The sequence below is a fragment of the Bombyx mori genome, chromosome 15 (assembly GCF_030269925.1).
Source record: "Bombyx mori chromosome 15, ASM3026992v2".
NCBI classification, from domain to species: domain Eukaryota; kingdom Metazoa; phylum Arthropoda; class Insecta; order Lepidoptera; family Bombycidae; genus Bombyx; species Bombyx mori.
Window position 1 is genome coordinate 3,326,727 of NC_085121.1, and position 23,474 is coordinate 3,350,200.

General features: G+C 35.4%; 1 protein-coding gene across 4 annotated transcripts in view; it reads left to right on the forward strand.

Annotated features, from left to right (window-relative positions):
* The window catches only part of LOC101740789 (phosrestin-2), a 79,046-nt gene that overhangs the window by 20,977 nt on the left and 34,595 nt on the right, over positions 1-23,474 (forward strand). For 3 of the 4 annotated variants that reach the window (XM_012692577.4, XM_021349594.3, XM_062672419.1), the window contains exon 2: positions 20,699-20,749. In XM_012692577.4, coding sequence (XP_012548031.1) covers positions 20,718-20,749 — 32 coding nt within the window. In that variant the 5' untranslated portion in view covers positions 20,699-20,717. Of the gene's footprint in view, positions 1-12,967; positions 13,107-20,698; positions 20,750-23,474 lie in introns of those variants that run through there. The other variant, XM_062672420.1, reaches the window with a different exon arrangement.

Here is a 23,474-nt window from a genome sequence, read left to right on the forward strand (position 1 = left end):
TACTTTACGATAGGCAGCAGTTTGGCTCTGCCTCTGGCGTCGCTGATGTCCGTGCGCGACGGTAACCACTCACCATCAGTCGTCTGTCTACACGGACAATAAATAAATAAATACTAAATAGGCAATTACCTATTTTTTTTTTTTTTTTTATTGCTTAGATGGGTGGACGAGCTCACAGCCCACCTGGTGTTAAGTGGTTACTGGAGCCCATAGACATCCACAACGTAAATGTGCCACCCACCTTGAGATACAAGTTCTAAGGTCTCAAGTATAGTAGCGACGGCTGCCCCATCCTTCAAACCGAAACGCATTACTGCTTCACGGCAGAAATAGGCAGGGTGGTGGTACCCACCCGCGCGGACTCACAAGAGGTCCTACCACCAGTAATTACGCAAATTATAATTTTGCGGGTTTAATTTTTATTACACGATGTTATTCCTTCACCGTGGAAGTCAATCGTGAACATTTGTTGAGTACGTATTTCATTTGAAAAATTGGTACCCGCCTGCGGGATTCGAACACCGGTGCATCGCTTCAACACGAATGCACCGGACGTCTTATCAGTTAGGCCACGACGACTACTATTACTGTGTCTCACTCTTAATCTTTTAACCAGCACATCTGGTATGTAAAAGTTGTATCTACCTATACACTAATATATAAATCTACAGTGGTTTTAACGGATGTTCCGTTATAACTACTGAACCATGCATCTAATTGACTTGAAACTTGGTATCCATGTAGAAAATACATGTACTTAATGGATAGGCTAATATTTATATGAGCGTTGGACTCTCTACACCAGTTGCGGGGGCGTTAATGATGAGAATCTTTGTGGGGGTGAGTAATAATAATGTTAATTTTAAATGCCCAACGAAGCGGACGGGTAAAGCTAGTATAAACATAAAATTTATATAGATTTTTTGTTGATAAGTGTATGTTTGTTTTAGAGTCTAAATGATCTCTTACGTGCATTCATCGCTCGTTACGTGGCGCCGAACATCGTGTTGGCTGTTTCGTGTTTATTTGTTCGTGTTTTATTATAACACATGCTCACACTAAGTCGTGAATACGCGTTGAGAAATTCACGGAATTCACGTAAATTACTAAAAGCACTCTCGAATGAATGGTTCTGCTTGCGACTGTTTGTTGGCCTTGAGAAATGTGTACGACGATATATTTATCGTCACCGTGAATGTAACATGGCGTTAAGCTATTTTTATAAGTCTTATTTGTCATAATCCATTGTTTCCAATATGTCCACGTAAGATTTCGATTTGATCTATTGAGATTCTAATAGTGATTGAAACTAAATTTGATTACATTAAGGCTTTACGTTAGGCAGCGGCTTGGCTCTGCCCCTGGCATTGCTGAAGTCCATGGGCTTCAGTAACTACTTAACACCAATCCAAGCAATAAAAAAAATTACAAAATTATCGTACACGTGAGAAAATACGCAGGAAGCTATCAAGAAATAAAAGATTGCGTCAAGTCAGAGTAGATAATCAATTTCTCATACAGAAATCAGTAACGAATTAAAAAAAAGCGGGGTGATGGTACCTACCCGTCCGGACTCACAAAAAGTTCTACCACCAGTATTTTTTTATTAAAATTATTTATTAGTTATTATCTGAATATTATGCAGTAGGTACTGTTTTGAAACAAATACTAGAAAAAATGTTATTGAGATACAACAGTATTTTATTTTTATTGATGAACAAACGGAAAAAATCAATTTAAATTATATCCAGTAGCGACCCGCCCTCGCTTCGCTTCGGAAACTGTAATTTATTATTGATTTCTCTACTATTTAATGGATGTTATTATACATATAAACCTTCCTCTTCAATCACTCTATCTATTAAAAAAACCGCATCAAAATCCGTTGCGTAGTTTTAAAGATTTAAGCATACATAGGGACAGACAGATATAGGGACAGAGAAAGCGACTTTGTTTTATACTATGTAGAGATTGAACATGTCTAAAGAGCGGTTTTGTTTTCATGAAGCCAGTATACTAACAGCTTAGTGGGTTTTTCAGTAACACTTCTTCCGTCGGTCCAATTGATAATTGATATTCGGTTATCAAGGATTTTTTAAGACGAGTATAGCAGGCATAGGGGGGAAAGTTCGATAAGGCAATTAAACCAGAAACTGATTCTGACAGAGTGATCAAGAATATATTGGTAGTATTTATAGTATTTACTTAGACAGCACACAGCACTATCGTGTCTCTTCCTATTGATTGATTGAGGTATTCTCCAGAGAATAGGCGTCAGCACACCCCTCTTCGCATTTACTCGTGGTTGAACGTATTGTTATCTGTCTATTTCCGCCGTGAAGCAGTAATGCGTTTCGGTTTCAAGAGTGGGGCAACTATACTGAGACCTTAGAACTTATATTTAAAGGAGGGTGGCGGCATTTACGTTGTAGATATCTATGGGCTCCAGTAACCACTTAACACCAGGTGGGCTGTGAGCTCGTCCTCCCGTTTAAGCAAAAAAAAATTGTGAGCCCATATGCACAGTAGCAGTATTCTTCCTATTTGTGCTGTAAAGCTATGCGTGTCGACCTAAAGGGTAGGACTTCGATTTACGATTCAGAGTTCGACACCATTTTTCAAAGTTATATGCTGACCCATCAATATCTATCAATAGGGTCTATTATCTGTCCATTTAAAGTAGAAATAAAAGTAATCGATGCTAAATGTCCGTGTCCATGTCCTCCGATAAATCAGTCAATAAAAAAAAGGCTCACTTAAAAAGATCTCTAATAGCATTGCATATATCGTCTTCTTGCATTAAAACTGTATAATCTCAAAACTTACTAATTTTACAGGAGAGTGTTTTAAAGGTTTAAAACATGTGATATTTTTAATATTAATTGTCTTTATAACATTTATTTTTTATTTTTTACCAGTTACATTATCTGTCTTTTAAAGTAAGATAAAATTAACTATTAATTTTGTTAATAGTAGTGAAAACATAGGTAAATAAAAATAAAAAAACTAATACTAAACTACGCTCTTTTGACAGTATCTATGAGAAAAATACTGATGATACCAAATGATTCCGCATATTAACTCAATTTCGAATATTTTTGGAAATTGTACACTTTTAATGCGAAAAGACGATATTTATACTGTGGTCATCATCATCATGCTTTCCTATTACCCTCTGCTAGGGTGTAGGGCTCGAATCAATTTTTTCCATTTATATCGGTCTTGGGCAGTCTGTTCTAGCTCCTCCCACGTCATGCCCAAGACCCCTACCTAGCTCCTGCTCCACCGAGCGACGCCAAGTTGTTCTGGGGCGGCCTCTCTTCCTTTATACTGTAGTACAATAGCGTAAAATATTCAAAGTCCACGATGTACCACGATTACATTTAAATAAACAATAGGAGTGGAGTAAATGGAAAATGCCACGAGCGAAGGCTCTGTGCACTTCCGTCTTCCCGCAGGAAATCAGAACGCGGCCAATCGATAGCTTCAATGTTCAAACAAACAAAATGTATTTTTGTTTAGAAATCGAGACGTAGTTTTTAGTTCAAACTGTTTTACAGATGAATCGGTTTGTTAGGATCTATATTTAATTGTTTCGTTGGTGGATTTCTCTCTCTTTTTTAATACGCTTTTTTATTAGCTTCAGACGTTTTTATCAATGTTAGTATGTAACGGAATCTTTGAACTTGATTTTGACCCCCTTCAAAATGTCAGATTAACTCGAAATTTGGTATACTTATTAAGGACCGATGACACTTCAATATTTAAAAAAAATTAAATTCTACTAAAATAAATAAATAATAGCTTAAAAAAACTAAAAAATATGCTTTTATAGAAAATCTCACTGAAAAATAGAAAATAAATCTTAATAAATTTGAATTAAAAAAAGTGTAAGATTAAATGATTTTATTGTAAAAAAAGCATGGGGTGCTTTTCAGGATATTATCAAAATAGCCCTTCTACTCATATCTGTTCATAAAATATTTATAACTACTGATACCATGCACCCCATTATTTTGAACGAAGCTCCTTTACCCGTCTTTTGTTGTTGACACTTTGACAGATGAATTATCACGTAACGAAAAAACGTTTTGGTCTCTAGGCTTTTTGAAGTCGTCGTGGCCTAAAGGATAAGACGTCTGGTGCATTCGTATGAAGCGATGCACCGGTGTTCGAATCCCACAGGTGGGTACCAATTTTTCTAATGAAATACGTACTCAACAAATGTTCACGATTGACTTTCACGGTGAAGGAATAACATCGTGTAATAAAAATCAAACCCGCAAAATTATAAATTGCGTAATCACTGATGGTAGGACTTTTTTCCGCTGTGAAGCAGTAATGCGTTTCGCTTCGAAGGGTGGGGTAGCCGTTGTAAATATACTGAGACCTTAGAACTTATATCTCGAGGTGGGTGGCGCATTTTCATTGTAGATGTCTATGGGCTCCAGTAACCACTTAACATCAAGTGGGCTGTGAGCTCGTCCATCCATCTAAGCATAAAAAAAAATCGATGCGCTATTTATTAGATGCTGATATCTATAAATCTCGTGATGATAACGAAACATATAGACGAAATTTACAAAGACGAATTAATTTGAGTACCTACATTTAAATTGTGTAGGCATATTTTTTAACTAGCTGTACCCGTCCGCTTCGCTGAGCATTTAAAATTAACATTATTATTTCTCACCCCCACAAAGATTCTCATTATTAACGCCCCCGCAACTGGCGTAGGGAGTCCAACGCTCATATAAATATTAGCCTATCCATTAAGTACATGTATTTTCTACATGGATACCAAGTTTCAAGTCAATCGGATGCATGGTTCAGTAGTTATAACGGAACATCCATAAAAACCACTGTAGATTTATATATTAGTATAGATACAATTCTGAATATCACACCTATATTTTAGACAGTAGTTTTTTTCTAACCTGGCAGTTTCTGGAGTCCAACAAGAAAGTCTAAAACCAGTTACAGAATTCCACCCCAATGAAACATTAAATTCTTGAAGTATTTCCGCTATTAACCAATTAGTTTTGTTGATTAAATTTTTATTACCCACACTTTTGACAAACGACTTTTAATTCCATTTTCTATTTAATCCCCGAACCGTCTCTCTTCTGAGAACGGATAATTAGATTGTTTTCCGGAGGTTGACAAGGGACCGCAGGTTGGATCGAGTGGTATTGCTTCTGCGAGCAAGTTAATTCGAATTGACTTTGACCTTTACTTAACTTCCAGAAAAAGCGACCTAGTTTTACTTTTACACACGCCATTAATTTTATTAAATTAATTAAGGTATTAAAAATCTATATATTAATACGTGAAGCAAAAACTTTGTATCCCTTTTTACGAAAATTGCGCGGACGGAGGAGTATTAAATTTTCCACACTTATAGAGAACTAGCAAACCCGGCGAACTTTGTTCCGCCACACGGTTTGTTTCAAACACATCAACCAGTCAACTTCAAAATTCTACTATAATTAACACAATTAACCATAGAATATAATATATTACGTTTAGCTGTCAGTTGCGTTTTGTTATAGTTACCACGTTTTAGTGTCAAGTCCCACGGGAATGTGATAAAAAGTATACTATGTCCTTCTCCTGGTTCTAAGCTACCTCCTCACCAATTTTTAGCCAAATCAGTTCAGTCGTTCTTGAGTTATAAATAGTGTAACTAACACGACTTTCTTTTATATATATAGATATAGAGAAGAAGTGCACAATGCTAATATTTTTTTAAAATAATGCATAAAAGATACATTAAATCAATAAAGAAAACATTACACACACTGCATACCATGTATTTGACGCACACCCGTATGTATGCATAGGTACTATTTATTGTCAAACTTTTGTTCTTGACGTCTGTTGTCAAATTGAGAATACATTAAATATTGTTTGTCTTTGTTCATATTTTTTATAGTGTAGTCTTGGCGAAATTTGTGATTATAGAAGTATAAAATACAATCATAATAGTGTACAAACTTACAATTCCAATTAATGATAGTCGAATTTCGACTACTGCGGGACCTCTAGTAATTATTAAACTATGCTACTCTCTCATGGATACATAGCACGTGCGTATTTCTGCTGAGAGGTAGAGCTCTGGAACGATAAGGCAACTGTTATAAAAGACAATCAGGACTTTGATTTTATGCCTCAGATGGAGGGCCAAAATTCACTTAATGATATCTAAGGTAATCACTTAACATCATGTATAGATGTCCATAAATATCAATTTAAAAACTATACATAGTCAAACAATGTCTGAAGTCGTCGTGGCCTAAAGGACAAGACGTCCGGTGCATTCGTGTTCACCGATGCACCGGTGGTCGAATCCCAGGCGGGTACCAATTTTTCTAATGAAATACGTACTCAACAAATGTCCACGATTGACTTCCACGGTGAAGGAATAACATTGTGTGATAAAAATCAAACCCGCAAAATTATAATTTGCGTAATTACTGGTGGTAGGACCTCTTGTGAGTCCGCACGGATAAGTACCACCACCCTGCCTGATTCTGTTGTGAAGCAGTAATGCGTTTCGGTTTGAAGGATGGGGCAGCCATTGTAACTGTACTGAGACTTTAAAACTTATATTCTCAAGGTGGGTGGCGCATTTACGTTGTAAATGTCTATGAGCTCCAGTAACCACTGAACACTAGGCGGGCCGCGAGCTCGTCCACCCATTTAAGCAATAAATAAAAAAATACACCATAAGTCAATTATTTTTTAAACTATTAATATTTAAAATTTAAACACGAGCCTTCATTAAGACTATGCACAACATGATGATCTTTGATCTTATGATCTTTTGAATATTACTGAATTTACCTTAACAATTTATATATATTATACTTAATTACCTTAAAACTACAACAAATGAATAAATCAATAGACCATCAGAAAGGATTTTATATATAATCATGACTTTACTAATTCGGATTGGAGTTTCACTTATAGAAGAATTGGGAATGGAACAAGAACTTGACTTCTTTAGACAATAATTATTTTTTATCTTCAATAATTTGTGCGCTTTGAACTCTGTTAAGTTAGTAAAATTTCTTTGCCAATCATAATGATAGACGTAAATTATAATACAAAAAATAAGATACATTGTTTTTTTTTAAACAATTAACATGACAAAATCATTGAAACCACTGCATAAATTACTAACAAGGCAATTGAGTGGTACAAATAACCTGAAGGTTTTGTCAGTTATACTAATAATGAGGTTCATTTAATCAAAAAAATCCTTAGAAGGCTGTTCCTTACTGCGAGAAAGTAAGGTTAACATTTTACGTTTCATTGCCAAGTCCAATTTAATTGAGATTAAGTATTTTGATTGAAATTCTTAAAAGGAATGCCTCGGGGCTTTTTAAGAGTTATTTATTTTCTTGTCGTGAAAAGAGCTGATTGTTCTCTTTACTTGTTTTTTAAATATGTTTATAGAAGTTAAATTACGTTTTAAAATGAAATTTGCTTTAAATTAATGACTTGTGATGAACATGTTTATTTGCTCTTAGAATGTTTTTCCTAAATAGAATTACACTTCGCATTGATCTGGACTAAAAATTACCATACAAATCCGCTAGTTTCTATTTTCATAAATTATGTCGCTAGGAAAAAAGATATTTTTCAATAAAATATGAAACTATTATAGTAATCATACAGAGGAGGGCCGTTCGGATTGTCGATAATCCCACTCTCTCAGATCGTTTGGAGCCTCTGGGTCTGCGGAGGGACTTCGGTTCCCTCTGTATTTTGTACCGTATGTTCCATGGGGAGTGCTCTGAGGAATTGTTCGAGATGATACCATCATCTCGTTTTTACCATCGCACCGTCCGCCACCGGAGTAGAGTTCATCCATACTACCTGGAGCCACTGCGGTCATCCACAGTGCGTTTCCAGAGATCTTTTTTGCCACGTACCATCCGGCTATGGAATGAGCTCCCCTCCACGGTGTTTCCCGAGCGCTATGACATGTCCTTCTTCAAACGAGGCTTATGGAGAGTATTAAGCGGTAGGCAGCGGCTTGGCTCTGCCCCTGGCATTGCTGAAGTCCATGGGCGACGGTAACCACTCACCATCAGGTGGGCCGTATGCCCGTCTGCCTACAAAGGAAATAAAAAAAAAAAAAAAAAAAATATTGAATTAAAAATAGTGTAAGAAAAGATATTTTTATTATAAAAAAGCGTGGGGTGCATGGTATAAGTAGTTATGAATATTTTATGAACAGATATGAGTAGGAGGGTTATTTTGATGAATTCCTGAAAAGCACCTCACGCTTTTTTACAATAAAAATATCTTTTCTTACACTATTTTTAATTAAAATTTATTAAAATTTATTTTCTATTTTTTACTTGGATTTTCTATAAAAGTGTATTTTTTTAGTTTTTTTTTAACTATTATGTATTTATTTTTTATTTTTTAATTGAATTTCAATTTTCTCAATTATGTTTTTCCAAGTTTTTTTTTTAAATATTGAATTGTCATTGGCCCTTAATAAGTATACGAAATTTTGAGTTAATCCGACGTTTTGAAGGGGGTCAAAATCATGTTCAAAGATTCCGTTACAAACATACATAGGTACATGCATACGTACGTGTAATAAACGTCTAATAAAAGCGTATTAAAAACACGAATTCACTTCATATGAGTATATGAATTTAATGATATTCAACAAAAACACAGCGATTCGCTTCTGGACTTTGACCCGAAACCCCAAACGTCGATAAACTGTTTATTACTTGCGTTTTAAACAAACAAACGTCCGACCAGAGAATAATCCTAGATACAGACGTTAACGTGTATTCCTATCTCAATATAATACGGTTAAATTGTAGCTAAGCCGAGAAACGAGAAAAAAAAAGAGGAAAGTATAAAAATTTATGTAGTCAGTAAAAAAGTCGTAAATTTTGATAAATAAATAAAAAAAAAAAACAGCGCGTGCAAAGTTTAGAATAACCGCGGTGTCACGACTACACATTAAACTTGTATCGTGAAATCTGTTTATCCGGAGGGTTTATGTGTGCGTTATAAAATTTTGGCCCATAAATGTTATTAAAATACTACTATAATAACTACGTTACCAAAATAACTTTACAGAATTCGGTTAAGATTTCTTAGCGTTTGTTAAATAAATGAAAATTTACAATATTTGTTAATATGATTGTAAGTTTATTTTGATGGGCGTAATAATAACAGCATTCGTTGTATACACTGCATTATATCTTATCCAGAGTATCCCAATATTTGCTTTGAACGAAAATAGCGCCTATTATGTAGACTATACCGTTTTTTTAATCATCTACGGCCCCGACCTTTAGCATTTTCGGCCGCCGAATCCCACATAACCCTTGCGTCCCTGACCACAGGAGCTTCGAAATTTTCAATGTAAATTATGTTTTGGCGCGTAACGTACTCTACTCTGTTATATACTCTTCTATCAAAGACAAAGTAAAACATTAAGAATAGAGCGAGTGACATTGCCGTGACGTGTCGCTACTTAAGTACACCCTTTAGTTTTTTTTTTTTTCCCTACCTATGCTGATAACCTTCAGAGGCTATTTCAGCTAGCAAGATCAGTGCTTCGCAGAATCTACCATCGGATCGCAAAGGCAGCCCACGGAGAAGATCCGGCGACTTGAGGTACCTAAAAGCACCGTTAATGGATCGGGAGGATCCGTAATGACGCGTTTAGGGACATGGACTGTTTACCATTCGGTGCACAGGATCGGGTATGTAATTTCCGACGGCCACGGCAAGAGGATTTTCGTGTCGTGCAGCCTTCTCGAAGTGGTGCATTGATGCCGACTGTAGATACTGTTACGCCGGTAAGAGTAACGCCATCTATCGCCGAATTGTCGAACGAATATCGAAGATCGAGAAGTACAACGCCGTCTGTTGTCAGATAGCGGAAACACCATACTAGAGATGTGTGGAATATTCTCGATAATTCTTGGGATGAGATATCGGCTATAAAAACGTTGTAGGGATGGCATGCAGTCAGTTAGTAATCGGAACTACTCGAAGCGAAACAGCGAACGGATCACCTGAAGCGAAGCGGAAGAAGCGAATTGAGAGTTTTAAACTGTTTGTTGTAAGTGTTATAAGTGTTGAATACAGTGTTGATTTGTACTTTGGTGGAATTTTATTTACCCCGAATCCCAGCGCGTAGCAATACTTACTGACTGAGTCAAGCTCCAGGTCATCATGGAGATCTAAGTTCCTTAGGAAATATGTTTAGTTTGTATTCTTGTGAGGCTCATATATAAAACATATCCCAGATACGATTTACGTATACGATTGAACGTGTTTCCAGGGCGTGCCTCGTACGTGTTCGAATTACTACCCGAATTTAGATCAATATGTCTGTATTCGGTAAATAATTTGTTTTTCATGACTTCTTTTTAAGGGATAGATTTATTTATTTCCTTTGAATTTTCCGCGAGTCTCTACTAGACGTAATTTAAATTATTATTACGGTTTAATCTTGCGTTTTATTCTTTTTAATTAATTATTTCCGACTAAAGTGTTAAGTATTGGAAACATCGATATAGACCTTTCTCAAAAATATTTATATTTATTTCGATTTTGTTATTGCCTTCGTAGGCAGAGGAGCATGCGGCTCAACTGATGGTAAGTGGTTAGCGTCGCTCATGGATGTCAGCAATGCCAGGGGATAGCCATGTCGCTGCCTACCACTAGCTATTCCCCGCAAGCTTCGTTTGAAGAAGGATAAATATTATATATGTTACCGGAAATGTATGAAATCAAGGAATTGTATACAAATCCTAGGAAATGTGTACAATTCCGATACTATTTAGGAAATGTATAAAATATTGTTTGAAAAACTATTTAATGCATAGATATCCTAGGAAATGTATAAATTTCCTCGGAATTGTATATAATTCCAATATCGTATTAGGAAATGTATTAAGTAAATGCTTTCTGTAATAAAACACGTTGTTAATAATATTTTTTTATTATAACACTTATTGAGACAATCGAGTAACAGTCATACCGTAAAATAATAATAATATATTCATATTATCTTACTAATTAAAACTTCTAAAATCAACTATCTATTAACTTTTAACGTATCACAAAATCAACTTATATATTTTATTCTTATAAAATCAAATTTTCATTTGGCAAGTAATCAGTCTGATAATTAAGTAATTATAAATGTCAAAGTATAAAAGTAAATCTTTATATTATAATACTTGGTCAGTCCATATAGCTATTTATTTTTGCAGGGTAAGCTCGAATGGCATTTGGAAGTACATCATACTTTATTTTTAAAACACAGACATCTTGATGTAGCACAGTTTTTCTTGCAAAGGCACTTCTTAAATCCCTGGCCGGTTCCAGTGGATTGCAAGTTGGCAACTGAGTAGTGCAAGACTCGTCCCGTTGTCCCCGCGTACCCATCAATATTTTAAATGTTTTACATTTCCGATTGCTATTTAGGAAATGTATAGATTTCCTAGGAAATGTGTAATGTGTAAGTATAATATAATTTATTTCACACATTTCCGTGCGATTTTAGGAATTACATACATTTCCTAGGAATTGTATACAATGACGGATTACATACATTTCCGTTAACATATATATATATAAATCTACAGTGGTTTTTACGGATGTTCCGTTATAACTACTGAACGATGCATCCGGTTGACTTGAAACTTGGTATTCATGTAGAAAATAAATGTACTTAATGGATAGGCTAAAATTTATATGAGTGTTGGACTCGCTAATAATAATGACAATAAATAATAATAATGTAAATAATAATGTTAATTTTAAATGCCCAGCGAAACGTTCGAGTACGGCTATATTTAAAAAAAATATTTTTACAATTATGTATAAACAAATTAAAAACAACAACATTAAAAAATTTAAACAAAAAAATATAGATAAATGTATTTAGAGGTAAAAGATTTATGTATAATCCAAAATGGCCGACCATGTCATACAGTATCGAAAAGTGATTTATAATCATTGAAAGGATTATTAATGTTCATTAGTTTCTGATATTAATGATCGATCGAACAGTGTTGACTGTGCGTTGTTTAATCCTTTTGCCTGACTGTACATTTAATTTTAGATTAATATGAGCTAGAAGCTACGGTCAGAGCTTACTGTAAACTAATGGTCCCGCAGTAGTCGAAATTCGACTATAATTAATTGAAATTAAATGTTTGTACACTAATGATTCTATTGTCAAAGACTATTTATACTTCTGTAATCACAGATTTCGCCAAGTCTACACTATAGACAAATATTAATAGAGACAAACAATATTACTCTTTTTTATTTTTTTTAAGGGATTTTATGACCTGGTAACTGAGACCTTTAAGTCATGTCTTATTTTAATTTATATTCATATTTTTATAAAAAATTATATTATGGAGTGAAATAAAATGAAGATGATTAATTTGAGACATTAATCAACTGGGATGAAATTAAATGAAATGAAATGAGATGATTTGGGATGAAATATACTCTCAGTAAAATGATGGTCATTTACTAAGATTTTTTCAGTGAACTTTTTGGAGGATCCCGAGAAGTTACGTCCAGCGGTTTTGTTTCATTTTCCCACATTTGTGCACTTTCACAGATATTAAACAGTTAATAAACCACCATTATTACACATCTGTACCTCAGAGGTAAACAATAGTAACTCCACATTTTGTCGAAATTAAGTTTTTTATACCATTAAAATCGCAAGAACCAGTTCTACATAATGGTATAAAGCATTAAATCCTACGTTGCCTATGAAAAGAGATATACAATGATATATAACATTAATTGCACAAATATTAACAGGGTATAGGATCTCAAATGATGTTGATATTTTTTGCCTCTAACCACAGCGCGACGTTAATGCTGTTCATTGGATATAATGTTCTATACCTCTTAAAAAACGCGGGGGCGCTCGCGATACACGTGAAACTGTCGTTGCTTTGAGCGTATAAAATAACGCAATTAATTGTATAAAAGTGTAAAAATAATATGTTTTCACGTGGAAAATTACTATGTAATCTTGCAAATCCCGGAGAACAGTGTAATGCAACTCCTGAATAGTAAGTGCTCTTATTATTACTTCCATTATCATGAACATATTGGGTAAATAATAGAAATGTAAACAAGTGGTAATTGCATGCTTGTCGTATAAGTGGCGAGTGGCTGAGTGGCGAGCTTTCTCTCATATTGCCCGTTATTCTTTTCTTCGAACAAATTTTAATCCAACCTATGATAGTGCTCAGTAGTTGTTAATGCCTCTCGCCGTCAACCTTCTGAGACTGACCGGGCTGAACGTTGTTTAGAACTTAACGTACTTTTAGCTCCATCTCAAGAAAAGTGTACGATCGGTGTTGCTACTGATAATGGATTCCAACTTTCAATAACTGTTTTGCTTACTGATATTTCTAAAAATTTCGTACCATCTACAAACTTTCAACACAAAGGTACAGTTAAGTTTATGAGCTGAAGTTATGAGTTTATGAGCTAAAGATTTTTCACCATTAGATGAAGAATATATACCAGACACCGATGTAGACGCTACAAAGTGCGAGTATGTTGGAAACAGGCAGGTAACTATACCAGAAACAAGTAACTCATCCATCGAAGATGTAGAAAATATGATAGAAAACAGAGAAACCCAATTACTCAATCAATCAGTTAATTCCTTTAAATCCTTTCCTTCCGTTAATTCCTTTAAATCCGTTAAATCATTTTAGCGTCTGCACTATACGCTAAAAGGATTTGACAAAGTTGAAGCGAAAGAAAGCCATGGTGCCAAAAAAATTCTAACTGTAGATCTCCAAAGATGTTTACCAACACTCTATTTGACTATAGCCAAAGTTTCTATTACAGAAAGCTGTGGACTCAGTTCCAAAAGATAACTGGTGTTTTATGTGGGACGAAACCGTGGCGGGTTGAGGTGGAAATGAAATGGCATCAGGAATAGTTAATGTTTTTAACGATAGAGCGTTGAAACAAGTAATCTTATGGAGCGACAATTGTGCGGAGCAGAATAAGAATGTATACTTGATGGTGGCTTAGGTACTTCTGGATATTGACTCAAAAAGAGCATTTGTAAATAATAGACCACAAGTATTTACTAAAAGGACACACATGGAAGTGGATGTGATCAACTCAATAATAGAACGAGAAAAGAAAAAGATCCAAGAGTTTCCCATTGTTACTCCCTGGCACAGGCAGTAGGTTATTAAGAGCTGTTCAAGAAATAATAAAAGTAAAATGATTAATATGGAAACCGATCACTTTAAGGATTTTTCTGCTTTTTGTGAAGGATCATTAACTCCTTTTGTTCACAGAAAAAATCGAATGCAGGAGACACTGTGCCTTATTCAGCTATAGTGTGGATGCAGTTCCGAAAAAATTAGATGGGTTCATTTGACCAGGAAACATTCTAACAAGTCAGTTTTATTAGAAACAAAGGAAGAGCATGTTCGATGTCCGCGACGAAACCTATTGGAGAAACTCGAAAACCCATTTCAGGACTGAAATACAACGACTTACAAAAATCGTTGCAGTGGATTCCATCTGTTTCATGAATATTAAAATAATCTTCCATGAGCGGAAGTTCCTGACTTGTCTGAAGCCTGCGAGTGAGCTATTAGTCTCTTATAAATAATCAGATAAATAAATATTTCACGCACTGAGTAAGCACTAGTGTAAGTACGTACAGATCGTATGTCGAACGGATCCGTAGTAGGTTCTCGAACGAAATCGTATTATCGGCCATCTAAAATGGATACCAAACGTAAATAGAGCTGTTATTGTGTCCCTTTTTCTTGCCAGAGCTATTTCTCTTTGAGTTTTGAACAAACGTTGCCGGAGTAAATCGATTTTAAGCAACAAGCACGTGCTCTGAAAGCCTTATATATTGAAGACAATTTTCAAAACAGAAAACAGAAAAATCGTCCTTTGTAAAGCATGTTTTGATGCATGTGAAAATGTGTCCTGTTATGCAAGTTCTTTGTATAATACATCTGCCTCATAAAACCTAAATTGTATTAGTAGACTGATGTGATGATATTTAAGATGTTTTATTTGTTACTAACTGACCCGGCAGACTTCGTAGTGCCTAAGCCTAAACCTTTGTATAAAATAAATTTAAAACAAACAATCCGTCCGACGGGGGGCACATCAAAAGAAAAACAAAATTGTTATTTTTATTTAATTCCGAGCATTTTCATATTTATCTACCTTTTAAACCTTCTCTGGACTTCCACAAATAATTCAAGACCAAAATTAGCCATATCGCTTCAGCCGTTTTCGAGTTTTAGCGAGACTAGCGAGACTAACGAACAGAAAAAAAATATATATATATATATATATATATATAGATTACTGGTCACGAGCGAAACTCTTAAAACCCATCTGGTGTTGTGGTGGTACCATAGCCCACAACGAGCCGCCCCCCACCATGATACTTAAGTTCGAAGTCTCAGTAAAAACAAGATCAACACAAAAACATGTTTTAAAAAAAAAATGGAAACTAAAACAAATTTTCAAATTCACAGTCGTAGTTTTTCCGTGCTTTGTCATATTTTCGAGCAGATATTTTAATTAAATGAAATACTGATGAATGTAAATGTGATTTTTGTTATATTACTGAAGCGCTTACAAGGGAAAACAATTTAAAGTTGTCAAATATGTATCTGATGATAGTCTGATAATTAATAATTAGTTATAATTATTAATATTGGTTGATAATTAATGTATTAATTGGTTGATTTGATAATTATGTATTACGACATGAGAAATAAACCTTCGACATTTTCTTTTTCAATTACGGTTTTGAATATGCTCTGATAAATCAAAGTGATCTAATCATCGCTTTATTGCTAACGGTAAACTGTCTGCGAAAACGATCAATTTCCACCAGATATGATGTCTCTAAAAGGAGTTTCCCATTGTCTTTCCAGAACTACCACACGTCCTTTTTGAAGCGAGTCTTCAAAAATCGTGAACAGCAACTTGACTGTGTCTGTGGCGTCACTGGCTTAATGTCTATGACTTCTACGGTGAAGGAACCACATCAAGTAGTAAAAATCAAACCTGCAAAATTATAATTTGCGCAATTACTGGTGGTAGGACGTCTTGTAAGTCCGCACGGGTAGGTTCCATCACCCTGCCTATTTCTGCCGAGAAGGAGTAATGCGTTTCGGTTTGAAGGTTGGGGTAGCCGTTGTAACTATACTGAGACCTTAGAACTCATATCTCAAGGTAGATGGCGGCATTTACATTGATATAGACATAGATGTCTATGGGTTCCGGTAACCACTTAACAACAGGTGGGCCATGATGTCGTCCACCCACCTAAGCAATAAATAAATAAATAAATTAAAAAATAATGGAGACCGGTTCCAAGCAAGTGGTCTTCAAGGAAATTATCTCTGTGTTACACTACGAAATGGTGTTCAATAGCTTAGGCTGAGTTTATTAGGTAGGACGATTATCAGTCGCTACTAAATCAAGCAGCACAATAAATTAATACAGGAGAAAAAAAGAAATAAAGTATTTTTTAATCGTTCTTCTATATGAGTCGACTATTATCAAAGCCGGCAATCTGACTTTTGGACAATGATTGGTAAATCAGAAAAACGAATTATTGACTTTGTATTCCATTGGCAGTCACAAAACTCTTCGGAACGAAATCTTAGATAATTAACAGGTTAACTATTAACCTTTATTTAGTGCAGGTTTTGAACCGTATTCTTTGAAGGAGACGATTATATTCAAATCAATCTGTATTGACATATCAATAAATTTTTTTTGTCCAAATGCACAGATTGCCACCTTTGATAATAGACGACTCATATGTCGATGCTTATACCGCACTAGTAAATTGCGTTCAAAGTTTATTATTGTTTTCCAAATGGACATTCCGTGGTGCCTTCAAATGTTGACTTCCGCTGAGAGTCGGTTAGGAAACATTTTCGTGAGAATCACGTTTCCGCTCGAAAGCCCCTGGGAAAACCGTAGGAATTGAATTTCGTATTATTCTTTAGACGGTAACCCTTAATTGAAATAAATAACCAGAATTTCTTCCAAGATATTACCTACGATGCCCACGTCGATGTGGTTTCGCCATCTTGTTTCTCCTAGTGATTTCTGTTAGCAAAAACTAAAGAAAATATTTCAAATTTTAAATTCTATATTATACCTGTTAGGCTGATAAGGTTGTGTTTTGAGTGGCTTGGTATTTGAAATAATAAATAATAGTTTAAAAAACTAACAAAATACGCTTTCATAGAAAATCCAACAAAAAAATAGAAAATAAATTTTAATATATTTGAATTAAAAATAGTGTAAGAAAACATAAATTTTATTGTAAAAAAAAGCGTGTAATAATTGAATGTGGATTGATGAAATTGGATAACACCATCCTGTCTAATTCTGTAGAAAAACAGTAATAAATATCAAAATCGAAGGTTTAGACAGAGCCATTGCGAGATTAAATTTCGATAATAATTATTTTAATAATGCCAAGACAGATTGATACATTGACAGGTCCTTCCTTTGTGAATAAATTATGACACCACAAAAATACTTCATCTTCCTTATCTCTTTGATTGTGTTTAATTTCGCTTCATCGTCGATTTGAAAGTGGTTATTTTAGTAACATTGAGGCCATGAATCACTTGCAAGGACGTTAGGCGAAACGCGTAATGAAAATTTAACGCTACAAGCTACACGAGGTTGGCGAGTTATTCGCACTGGAGCTTATTGACGCGCGTTTATTTTGTTTTCTAAATTGATTTGTTGCTGTAACGCTGTGTGCCTTCCGATATCGGATTCCGATTTTAGTGGAAACTCTAAAATTAGAGAAGCTGAATGAATTTCGTTATTGTATCCGGAACGATTTGAATTGCATTTTTTTTTGGTCTTTAATATTGTTTGACTTATTGTAAAAATAACGTTTCATTTTAGAGTTTATTTATTTATTTATTTATTTGTTAAGTTGCACCAACAAAGTGATCATCAATACAAAACATTGAACAATTGACAAAAGTTCATGGCAGATGTCACCTCAATTATAGGTGCAATCGACAATGCATAACATAAAAAAAATATATTATACAGCTAAGATTTGATTACATTTCATTCATTGCTTAAGATTAATTTATATTTAATTGGGAGAAAATCCGCGACAGATTTTTCCTGTAAGTTGTGAGACAATTAGAAAAAAACATCTATTTCACTTAAAATTAGTTCAGCGCAATCGGACAACTCCGAAGGAACATTGACGGAGACCGCGCTACCGTGGACATTATTGTAGTCCCAAAGGATTCTGTTTAAGGGAGAGTAAGCACCTAAATTCGAACGAGCGGGCTTTCTTATAAACGGTTTATATTTCTTCGTTCTGGGTTAATAGATTAGGTGTATCGGTTATTCCATGAATTAATTTGCACAGAAATATACCCCCCATTAGTTTCCTCCGGTTAAAAAGAGAGTCTAAATTAAAGTGGCAAAGTCGAGTTGCTCGATATGTTATTAAATTTATGTTTTGCGGTGGACTAGCTCACGGCCCACCTGGTGTTAAGTGGTTACCGCAGCCCATAGACATCTACAACGTAAATACCACCATCCACCTTGAGATATGAGTTCTAAGGTCTCAGTATAGTACAACGGATACCCCACCCTTCATACCAAAAAGCATTACTGCTTCACGGCAGAAATAGGCAGGGTGGTGATACCTTCCCGTGTCGACTCACAATACGTCCTGCCATCAGTAAAAACCTCACAATACCTCCTACAGCCAACAATTTAAACTAAAATATTATTCATCAGGTTGTAAGTTATTTGTGAACATGTAGGTATAACATAATTTTCTTCAGTTTTCTTGAGTTTTGGACATAATTAAAACTACATTTACCTACGGTTTTAAGGACTTTTGTGTGAGTTAGCACAGTATTTAAATTTCGCCTTAGTCGTCCGTGACCACTATAACTTCTTCTTCCTATTCGTACACTCTTGACAGAGTGGTCATGGTCATGCATCAGTCGGATCCTGCGATACCGATGCTCTCGCGATGCGACGCCATGTGGCACGATGTTTCGCAGAGTGAGAGCAAACATTTATGTTGGAGTGAGTCACAGATTTTATTAGGTCGGTCAATCGTGTTGGAGATCGTCCGCAAGATCTTTTGCCCTCGACTTTCCTTTGCATCACCAACCGCTCAATGGAGTCCTCATTACGAGTGATGTGCCCGAAGAACTTGACGATTCGTAATTGGACTATTGACGATAGTCTCTCCTTTATGTTGAGCTCTTTCAGGATCGAAATGTTGGTACGGTGCGCGGTCCACGGAATTCTGAGGAGACGTCCACTATAGCTGTAGAATACCTATTCATAGTTTAGAGTATTAAACCCAAAACAGTAAGCTGCAAGTGGCTGAAGGTCTAGTACAACCAACCATTTCAGTAATAAAAAGCAGCGTTTTCCGTGCCCAGTGTGCACGGTAGCTTAGATGTGAAATATTTAATAAACTGGGTCGCGGCAGGTGTTTCGCCAAACGCCGAGCCGGGTCTCAACTTTTAACCTGGAAAAAGCCGACCTTTGTACCACTAGCCTTTACGTGTCTAGCTGCCCAACAATTTATTGTATCACCTTTTCAAACGCTTTTTTTTTTGTTACTTTCATGTTTTTTTAAGGCGAGCTACAAAAGGCCGTTTTTCTTGCATTTCATCATACCTTTTATGTAGATGCTGGGTCATGACAAGCATTACAAAAGCAGAGTATGTTGAATCGAAGATACAGTCAAATTAAGAACCTTTTTCGCGCTTAATATGGATAACAATCTACTGATATTTAAACGTTACAGTATCGCATATTCATGAATAGTTTTATTGAGATCCATCTACATTTTACTTAGTAAATTTGCTGAAGTACTACGATGTAAAGCATAAAAAGATATGTATTCAGTGAGTAATAAAATTTTCTTACGACCCGCTTTCAGCCAGAAGACCATAGTTTTATTAAGACAAAACCCACCTTGAGGCCTAGTGTTAAAGTCTCAAATTCCATATTACCTGAAATATCCACCCTTCACGCCGCAACAAATAAATGCTTTGCCCCAGAATAAGGCATAACGGTAATGCCTATAACATTGTGAGATTAAAATAGATCCCAGGAAGAGTTGCGAATTTACTAATTTTGCTTGTCTCAATTTAATTACACATTTTCCGGCCATTCGAACATGTTCCTTGTGTCTTAGATTAAATCTTGCACAGATAAAATTCGAATTAATTTTTTTTTTGTTGTTCAGCCCGTTCTGTTATTAAAATTTTCAAATTGAAACGCCACGCTGCAACAGCTTGGTCGTTTAATATTTTACTAGCGACTGAAAGATCATTGAAATGAAAAATCCGGAGAATGTTTTCATCCCAAAACTTTTCAACGATATTACTTGACAAACAGGATTGAAGATGATAAAAACATGTTTGCTATGTTAATTTTTTTTTTCTTGAATTTTTACTGCCAATCGTTTTCTTAGTTTTTAAATTCGAATGCCTATGTAATTCGAAATACAATTCGAAATTTAAAAAGAAATTTATTTCGGAAACAACAAAAACAATTTCCAAATTTGAAACTGCTTTTTCGAAAACAATGATACAATGTATTATTATCTTGTTCGCAGGTTACGGAACGTTTTGGACATGACGTCTGACAACGCATTGAATTCGCAACGGTAAGACATAATTACAAGGTCTATTTCAGTACAGCGGTGTACCTAAAATGTTGGTTCGTTGGACAACAATGGTGTGTTCGGAAGCATTCAACGCGAAGCGATCCTGGAATCAATATTGCTCGGGATTCCGATACGTGTTGGTATTGGTGTTTATTTAGAGCTGGTATCCCTAAGAACGATTGTAAATGTTGTGCTTTTATTCATTCGTGTTCCGTTTTTAATCATCTCGATATGTTTTCATGTAGCAGAATTATTTATTTGTTTGTTGAAATTAGTTTAATGGCATAGCATGGTAATTTTTCGTTAATATGTTATTCATTTTAAAAATTTTATTAGTCAGAATGGTGTATGGTGACCATGTGCTATGGTTTACAGAAAAAAAATAATTAAAATATTGATACTTTTTATCTATTATAGTATTTCCTTCGGTTGTAACGAGTCCTAACACAATTAACATATTGAACGCCATGATAGACACCATTTGTCAACGGCATATTTTTCCTTTGGACAGCACCGCAAGTAAAATATCAAGAGTGATCTAAAAATCGCTGAGGTGTTATTTCGCAAATATTGTCAAAAAATAGCTCAAATATAATGAGCAACTGATGGAAACAATGAGCACTCATAATTTACCGAGAGATTTCACCGTCACGATTCTCCTATTTATTTATTTATTTATTGGACCCTAGAACCGACTTAATGGCGACCACTAGGTCGATTCTACGTCCACTGTGACCCACTGGGCTAAAGTCTAGAATTAAAATTACTTTTAGTCTTACGTTTTTTTAAATATAATATTATTTCCCAAACACTTCACAGTTTTTGTGATTATTAACAATCTACATTAAGATTAAATTCATCCGTAAATGTACTTTTGATTAAACTGTTACGCGCTGGGGCTCGGGATAAAAAAAAATTCTACCGAATTACAAGTTAACACTGTATTAGCACTTCACAAACACTTTAAAATTCTCAATTCACTTCTTCCGCTTCGCTTCAGGTGATCCATTCGCTGTTTCGCTTCGAGTAGTTCCGATTACTAACTGACTCCTCCCATTTCAGAGTAGAGTATTAATAAGAGTATTAATAAACTATAAAAAACGAAACTCTCTTTTTACTGAATTATAAACTTCACTCCATGATACTGAAAGACACGGAAGAAAAATACTTAACAAAAAAACTAAAGGTCATCTAGGACCGTATCCTCCTTAAATATCTTCGCGGCATATTTACGGGACATATACCGTGCAAATAAAGAGCTTTTACTGTACCAAGATATGTCCGGGCCAGCCAAGCATGGTTGATACCTCTCATATAAGAAAAACAGTGCTGCTACGAACGGTCATCTATGCCAATTAACTATACATCTATATATCATATTAATAGCTGGCTGACATAATGTAGCATTCATCATTCAAGACAAACTCAAAGCCGAAAGTAACATCATTCTGATGACAGCAAAAAAAATCTCTAGAATGTTCCGCGCCAAAATTCCTATGTACCTACCATATTCTCAGTAGGCAGCGGCTTTACTGGGCCTTTAGCATTGTTGCTGTCCATGAGCAACGGTGACTACTTACCATTAGTTGGACCATATACTCGTCTGCCAGAAACAAAAGGCTGGTGTGTGTAAAGTTATTGACCATTGCTTGGGAACAAGATATCATGATCTTAAAATTCCAAGGATATTTTAGCAAACACACACCGATTTAGAGCTTGGGCCATTAAATCATTGGGTCATACCCTTATATAGGGTCGGTTCCGTAGAAGGGCTAGACATATCCAAGTGATACAAACTTCAGTTTGGGGCCAAATTTACGAAGGCAATTAGCCAGATTGATGGTTCGCGGTTTGATTTTCTTAGTCATTTATCAGAGGGCCCGCAAATTAGGACGGGGTCAAATAAAATTGCAGGTAAAACGATAGCCTCCCACAAGGTAGACTGATGACCTGTTGAAGGTCACGGAAATCCGCTGGGTGTGGGTAGCGCATGACCTGTCATTACGGAAAACCTTAGGGGAGACCATTATTCAGCAGTAAACGTCATGGGCTAATAGCACTAGTAGTGGTATTAATAAAAAAGCTTTATTTATTTGTTATTGCATAGACGGGTGGACGAGCTCACAGCTCACCTGGTATTAAGTGGTTACCGGAGTATCTCAATGTTGTCACTCACTTTGAGATATTGAAATATCAACTGTATTATGAGTCAATCTTCGAACCGGAATGCCTTACTGCTTCACGTCGGAAACAGGAAATATTATATCTATAACTATATCCACCATGTAAATGCTGCCACCGACCTTGAGATATGAGTTCTAAGGTCTCAGTATAGTTACAACGGCTGCCCCAGCTTTCAAACCGAAACGCATTACTGCTTCACGGTAGAAATAGGCAGGGTGGCGGTACCTAACTGCGCGGACTCGAGCGTATCTTAAATTTTAGAACTGTTCCAGTGTATAGAGTTACATTGTATCTATAGTATTATTTGATTGTGTGCTGCTAACTCATTTACTGTAACAAGTACCTAAAGCTTTTTAGTGGCGAACTTAAGACTAAACAGGGCAATTCTAAGCTCGTTTCAGATGTTCTGTTGTATGAAAGATATTTTACAGTAGGAAAAGTTTATTTGTCTTTCAATGGTTTTTTTTATTGCTTAAATGTATGGACGAGCTCACAGCCCACCTGGTGTTAAGTGGTTACTGGAGCCCATAGACATCTACAA